Source organism: Boleophthalmus pectinirostris, unplaced genomic scaffold, assembly GCF_026225935.1.
Source record: "Boleophthalmus pectinirostris isolate CB_2022bp ecotype Guang Dong unplaced genomic scaffold, ASM2622593v1 HiC_scaffold_16, whole genome shotgun sequence".
In the NCBI taxonomy this organism is placed as follows: domain Eukaryota; kingdom Metazoa; phylum Chordata; class Actinopteri; order Gobiiformes; family Gobiidae; genus Boleophthalmus; species Boleophthalmus pectinirostris.
The window spans coordinates 37201183-37208682 of NW_026571095.1; the positions used below are offsets into that span (position 1 = coordinate 37201183).

General features: G+C 46.7%; 1 protein-coding gene across 1 annotated transcript in view; it reads left to right on the forward strand.

The window, feature by feature from the left end:
* The window catches only part of LOC110174215 (receptor-type tyrosine-protein phosphatase N2-like), a 101110-nt gene that overhangs the window by 12075 nt on the left and 81535 nt on the right, over nucleotides 1-7500 (forward strand). Inside the window, exons 4-9 of the mRNA XM_055151416.1 lie at nucleotides 1-113; nucleotides 1387-1449; nucleotides 1562-1721; nucleotides 3850-4134; nucleotides 5133-5167; nucleotides 7090-7500. The exon at nucleotides 1-113 is cut by the window's left edge and continues 141 nt beyond it; the exon at nucleotides 7090-7500 is cut by the window's right edge and continues 44 nt beyond it. Of these exons, the coding sequence (XP_055007391.1) occupies nucleotides 1-113; nucleotides 1387-1449; nucleotides 1562-1721; nucleotides 3850-4134; nucleotides 5133-5167; nucleotides 7090-7500 (1067 nt within the window). The remainder of the gene's footprint in view (nucleotides 114-1386; nucleotides 1450-1561; nucleotides 1722-3849; nucleotides 4135-5132; nucleotides 5168-7089) is intronic.

Below are 7500 nucleotides of genomic sequence, written 5' to 3' on the forward strand. Positions count from 1 at the left end.
TCTACAGCCCCGAAGGCCGGGCTCAGGTGGTGCAGCCGGTGGAGCAGGAACTGAGGAGGAACCTGCAGGTTTATCTCCAGAGACTCGGACTCCTGCCCAGAACATCTCCACAAGTGAGTCACACAAGAGAGAGAGAATAACAAACGACAGGAGGGAGGAAAGAGAGAATAAATGATGAGAGAGAGAGAGAGGAGAGGAGGATAAATGACAGGAGAGGAGAAAAGAGAGGAGGATGAACGACGGGGGAGAAGGTGAGAGAGAAATCTTAGAAGAATAAACAAAGAGGAGAGAGGAAACTTTACACCAGAAGATGAATATGACGAGTTGTGGAGCTGATTCCAAACACAGAAAGAGAAAGAGAAACATCTGAGGAGCAGAAGTTTGGAGATTTGAATCCACAGAGTTACACATGAGTCTGGTCAAGTAACGGAGGGAAACAGGGTCAGATTTTTGACATTCAAATGTGTCTTATTCAGAAACTAGAGGAACTATTGAAATAAGTAAAGTATCAGAATGTAGGAAAGAGTTACACTCCAACAGGGTCAAGTTAAACCTGTGAGATTCTTTCAAGTTCAAGACAAAAAATGTAAAAACTCATGTCGGTAACGGAGGGAATGAAATATGCAGCACTTTTTGGTCAATAAATCCAAACAGTGATAACTCTTGGTTCTCACTTACATATCCTTAACAAACTGGTTTGAATATTTGCTTCATATAGTTTTCTACCATATGGTACAAGATTAGGTTGAAAAACCTCTGACTTTTTGACTCATGAGATTTTTTATTAAGAAAGTTCATGGTAACGGAGGGAAAAGTAACGGAGGGAAAATTGTACAAACAAGTAGAAGGTGCAGGATTTTACATCATTTGTCACTTTTTTCTTCTGAATACTTTAATATTACTTCAAAATGAAAGGAAACTATTTCTATAAAATATGTCAGTCCTTCCAAGAACATTTTTATAATTTTAAATAATTTATTTATTTATTTTTAATCCTGTCCCTTCATCAACAGTTCAAAGATGGAATAACACAAGATATGATGAAATACATCCATTTATTTACATGATTTTCAGGTCTTTGAAATTTGGGAAATAATTTTTGTTCCATGTTTCATACATGGTCTGTTTAAAACATATGGAACTTTAGAACCAAAAATGGAACAGAAAAAAGGTGAACAGTTTGATAAACTAGAGCACATATGTATCTGTTCAATACATTTTTATATCAGATGAATTAACTTGAAGTTTTGACCTTGTTGTTTACTTCTGTTTGACTGGGACCATCTGTCTAAACTACAGAGTCAGCAGTTTTTACACAGAATAGGACTTCATGGAGACACGGGGAGGGCATCTGACATAATCCTCTGTGTTTTGTTGTGTTTTCAGGTCAGTCGTCTCCAGCCTTCAGCTCCAGTGAAGCCTCCTCTGCTCCCACAGAAGATCTCACAGGTAACACCAGATCAGTTCAGTGTTGGACTGATATGGATCTAGATCACGTGTTTACTCTTCTCGTTCTTCTCGTTCTTCTCGTTCTTCTCGTTCTTCTCGTTGTTGTTGTCAGGACACAGACGAGCGCCTCCTGGTGGACGCTCTGAGGCGGCTCTTCTCCTCGGGGGCGTCTCAGGACGTGGACGTGGGCAGAGAGGTTCCTCCTGCCCGTCCTCGTCCCTCCTCGGGCGGGAGCAGAGCCGGAGCACGAGCCCCCCTCAGCTCTGTGGACGGTGAGTCACATGACACACACCCCATCTGTACTCGAGTAAAAGTATCGAACAGCAGAAAATACTTTTAAAACACCAAATACAGTGTTCCCTCGTTTACCGCGAGAGTTTACGTAAAAAAAAAACAACCCGTGACGAAGTGGATCATTGTAAACTTTATATTTTACATTGATTCTATCTGTTTTAAGTCTGTAAAACCTCAGCACAAACTTTATTCACTTTTCTCACACTTTAAACTTCTCGCTGCTGTCGTTTTTTTTCTTATTTTCCTCCTTTTTTATGTAACGAACTGAAGATTCATTTATTCCAACTCACACCTGCGCAGTACAGGACCGCACCTGCCCACACCTGTCCACACCTGTCCACACCTGCCCACACCTGTCCACACCTGTCCACACCTGCCCACACCTGCCCACACCTCCACACCTGTCCACACCTGCCCACACCTGCCCACACCTGTCCACACCTGCCCACACCTGTCCACACCTGTCCACACCTGTCCACACCTGCCCACACCTGCCCACACCTGTCCACACCCGCCACACACCCTGTCCACACCTGTCCACACCCTGCCCACACCCTGCCCACACCTGCCACACCTGTCCACACCCGTCCCACACCCGCCCACACCTGCCACACACCCGCCCACACCTGCCCACACCTGTCCACACCCGCCCACACCTGCCCACACCTGTCCACCACCCTGTCCACACCTGTCCACACCTGCCACACCTGCCCACACCTGCCCACACCCGCCCACACCCGCCCACACCTGCCCACACCTGTCCACACCCCCACACCTGCCACACCTGTCCACACCTGTCCACACCTGTCCACACCCGTCCACACCCGCCCACACCCGCCCACACCTGCCCACACCTGCCCACACCTGCCCACACCTGTCCACACCTGTCCACACCTGCCACACCTGTCCACACCTGTCCACACCCGTCCACACCCGCCCACACCTGCCCACACCTGTCCACACCCGTCCACACCCGCCACACCTGTCCACACCTGCCCACACTGCCCACACCTGTCCACCACCCGTCCACACCCGCCCACACCTGCCCACACCTGTCCACACCTGTCCACACCCGTCTGTTAACCCGAGATTATATCAAACTTTTGCACTGCACACAGCACGGACTAAAACAGGACTGAACCAGGACTAAACCAGGACTGAACTAGAACTGGTTCAGTCCTGGTTTAGTCCTGGTTCAGTCCTGTTTTAGTCCTGGTTTAGACCTGGTTTAGTCCTGTTTTAGTCCTGGTTTAGTCCTGGTTTAGTCCTGGTTTTAGACCTGGTTTAGTCCTGTTTTAGTCCTGGTTCAGTCCTGGTTTAGTCCTGTTTTAATCCTGGTTTAGTCCTGTTTTAGTCCTGGTTTAGTCCTGGTTTAGTCCTGTTTTGTCCTGGTTTAGACCTGGTTTAGTCCTGTTTTAGTCCTGGTTTAGTCCTGGTTTAGTCCTGGTTTAGACCTGGTTTAGTCCTGTTTTGTCCTGGTTCAGTCCTGGTTTAGTCCTGTTTTAATCCTGTTTTAGTCCTGTTTTAGTCCTGGTTTAGTCCTGGTTCAGTCCTGTTTAGTCCTGTTCAGTCCTGTTTTAGTCCTGGTTTAGTCCTGGTTTAGACCTGGTTTAGTCCTGTTTTAGTCCTGGTTCAGTCCTGGTTTAGTCCTGTTTTAATCCTGTTTTAGTCCTGTTTTAGTCCTGGTTTAGTCCTGGTTCAGTCCTGTTTTAGTCCTGGTTTAGACCTGGTTTAGACCTGGTTTAGTCCTGTTTTAGTCCTGGTTTAGTCCTGTTTTAGTCCTGGTTTAGACCTGGTTCAGTCCTGGTTTAGTCCTGTTTTAATCCTGTTTTAGTCCTGTTTTAGTCCTGTTTTAGTCCTGGTTCAGTCCTGGTTTAGTCCTGGTTTAGTCCTGGTTTAGTCCTGGTTTAGTCCTGGTTCAGTCCTGGTTTAGTCCTGGTTTAGTCCTGGTTTAGTCCTGGTCTTCACTGAGGTTCTGGTTAATGTACAGAAGTGGGTTTTGGATCAGTATCGTCTCCATGGAAACCTGCAGGCGTCTGACCCTCGTGTGTAAAAGTCCGTCAGTGAGCTTTAAGTCCGTGGTTCTGTTCCGTGCGGTTGTTCCAGAGCGTTTCATCCAGGGCGTCCTGAGGAACATCGGGCGGGAGAACGTGGACGTGGACTCTCTGTCTCCTCACGACGTGGACCAGCTCTCCGCCTTCATCGCCGACGCCCTGCAGCTGGTCGACCGGGACCGGAGCCCGGACCGGAACCAAGACCGGAGCCAAGTCCAGAGCCGGGATCTGAGCCGGGAACAGAGCGAGGGACAGACCGGACCAGAACCCAGAGACCCGGAGCCAGAGACGCAAGAAGAACCAAAGAGGAGCACAGAAACTCCAACCACACAAGAAGGTGACGAGAAGTCCTGGTTTAGTCCTGGTTTAGTCCTGGTTTAGTCCTGGTTTAGACCTGGTTTAGTCCTGGTTTAGTCCTGGTTTAGTCCTGGTTTAGTCTTGGATTAGACCTGGTTTAGTCTTGGATTAGACCTGGTTTAGTCCTGGTTTAGTCTTGGTTTAGACCTGGTTTAGACCTGGTTTAGACCTGGTTTAGACCTGGTTTAGTCTTGGATTAGACCTGGTTTAGTCCTGGTTTAGTCCTGGTTTAGACCTGGTTTAGTCCTGGTTTAGTCTTGGATTAGACCTGGTTTAGTCTTGGATTAGACCTGGTTTAGTCTTGGATTAGACCTGGTTTAGTCCTGGTTTAGTCTTGGTTTAGACCTGGTTTAGACCTGGTTTAGACCTGGTTTAGTCTTGGATTAGACCTGGTTTAGTCCTGGTTTAGTCCTGGTTTAGACCTGGTTTAGACCTGGTTTAGTCTTGGATTAGACCTGGTTTAGTCTTGGATTAGACCTGGTTTAGTCTTGGATTAGACCTGGTTTAGTCTTGGATTAGTTCTGGTTTAGTCCTGGTTTAGTCTTGGATTAGACCTGGTTTAGACCTGTTTTAGACCTGACGTAGTCCTGATTTACTCATGGTTTAGTTCTGTGTGTTAAACCTGGTTAGAATTCTGTTTTAGTCCTTGAATACTTCTGCTTTGGTCCTGGTTTAGACCTGGTTTAGACCTGGTTTAGACCTGGATTTGGTTTAGTCCTGGTTTAGACCTGGTTTGATTTTGTCTTAGTCCTGGTTTAGTCCTGGATTTGGATTAGACCAGGTTTAGACCTGGTTTAAACCTGGATTTGTCCTGGTTTGGTTTTGGTCTTGGTATTAGTCCTAATTAGGATTCTCATAGTCCTGGTTTAGTCCTGGTTTAGTCCTGGTTTAGATTTGCTTGTGGGACCCTGGTAGATCTGGTTTAGTCCTGGTTTAGTCCTGGTTTAGTCCTGGTTCAGTTCTGTTTTTTCTCCACAGAGCGCCGCGCTGAAGACCAGGAGCAGAGTGTGAAGGTACTTCGGAACTTTTCATTAATAAAAAAAAAAAAAAAAAATAAATTATGAATAATTTTTTAATTGAACAAAAAACCAGCAGAGCAGATGTTTGATTGACACTTCTGTTCTGATTCTGCCTGAAAACTCTGACTTCACTGTTTTCTAGTCTCTGTTAAAATGTTTCCTCAGACCTGGAGCTGTGTTTTGTTTCATTCACACTGTTCCACCTTGTGATGTCACGTGGTAAAACAGGAAGTGCTCCACTGTGTTTTTAAACTCCACAAACCTTCACTAGAACCAGTCCTGGAGTTTCCAATCTCTGCTGAACTAAAGACGTAAGGGCCGTTCACACAGGGTCTTTTCAGGGTCTATTCCTTGTTTAGTCCCGGTCTAGTCCTTGCTTAGTCCCGGTCTAGTCCCGGTCTAGTCCCGGTCTAGTCCCGGTCTAGTCCTGGTTTAGTCCTGGTCTAGTCCTTGCTTAGTCCCGGTCTAGTCCCGGTCTAGTCCCGGTCTAGTCCCGGTCTAGTCCTGGTTTAGTCCTGGTCTAGTCCTGGTGTAGTCCTAGTCTAGTTCTGGTGTTGTCCTAGTCTAGTCCTGGTGTAGTCCTAGTCTAGTCCTGGTATAGTCCTAGTCTAGTCCTGGTGTAGTCCTAGTCTAGTCCTGGTGTAGTCCTAGTCTAGTCCTGGTGTAGTCCTAGTCTAGTCCTGGTTTAGTCCTGGTCCGGTCCTGGTGTAGTCCTGGTGTAGTCCTAGTCTTGTACTGGTGTAGTCCTGGTTTAGTCCTGGTCCAGTCCTGGTCCGGTCCTGGTGTAGTCCTGGTGTAGTCCTAGTCTAGTACTGGTGTAGTCCTGGTTTAGTCTTGGTGTAGTCCTGGTCTGGTCCTGGTGTAGTCCTGGTGTAGTCCTGGTCTGGTCCTGGTGTAGTCCTGGTGTAGTCCTGGTCTGGTCCTGGTGTAGTCCTGGTGTAGTCCTGGTCTGGTCCTGGTGTAGTCCTGGTGTAGTCCTCACGATCGTCTCGGTGATTGTGGTGTATATATTTATGTTCATGTTTGTGGTTCTGGTTCTGGGGTTTTTCTTCTTGATAATAACGTCGCTGCGTCTCTGGATACTCGTCCCTGATTGGTCGACGCGGCTCGTCTGACGCGAAAAGTTCAGCATTTTCAACTTCTTGACGCTGACGCCTTGGACGCGCGTCTAGAGCGTCGCCGCAAAAACGCAGGACGCTGTAGTCGCGTCCACATCGACTTTACATAGAAACTGGACACTTTGACGCTCTGGTGTGAACGAACCTTTCGAGAGAGTAAAGAGCAAACACGACTTTTCTAAATGAACTTCCCCAACACTGATAAAGATTCACTCAAAGACGCGAATGAAACAAAACACAAGTCCAGCTCTGTGTGTGACGACGTAAAAACATCAGAACATGAATTAGAACTCACAGTATCATTTTTGTGGGTAACACTTTATAACTACACCTCACTCGCCTTAATAAAGCATGAACAAAGACTTCATTAATAATGAACAAAGACTTTATTAATAATGATTCACGCTTAGTAAATGTTTAATAAAGGATAATTCGTCTTCACTTTAGAAAATCTCTCAAAAAGACTTAACTAACAGATAACAGCTGCCTGAATGATCATTGTATTGCATTATTAGTAAATCATTCTCTCATCGCTTATTAATCATTAATAAATGCTCAAATGGTTAGTTCATGAGTAATTAAGTATGAAATAATTATGAGTAACTATTTACAGCACAGACAAATTAAGTGCAAGTGCTAATTAAGGTAGTAATTAAGTAGTTACTAAGCGTGAATCATTATTAATTAAGTCTTTGTTCATTATTAATTAAGTCTTTGTTCATGCTTTATTAAGGTTAAATAAGGTGTAGTTATTATAAAGTGTGATGTTGGATCTTTAAAAGTTTTGTTTCTTTGCAGCCTGAAGGAGAACAGCTGCTGAACAAGCTCCTGGCCTACCTGGACCAGACCTCCGTCCTGGACACGGACCAGTCCAGGCCCGGTCCTAAACCCCTGGACTCTGTGGGCTCCTCGGTTGGTTCCTCGGTGGGTTCCTCGGTGGGTTCCTCGGTGGGGGGCCGGGCCGTGGGGTTGGAGAGCGTTCAGAGCAGGACCAGAGAAGCGGCCGTGTCCGTGCAGAAGAAGGACACTCAGTCCGTGGAGGAGCTGTCCGAGGTGCTGGGCTGGGTGAAGGAGGTCCAGCCCGCTCCTGCCGCTCTGCTCTACGGAGAACGTCAAGGAGAACCACGACGAGGAGGAGGAGGAGGAGAACCACCACCGCGAGGGAAAGCGGTCCAGGTCCCAGAGCTGGAGCTGGACGTGAGGACCAAC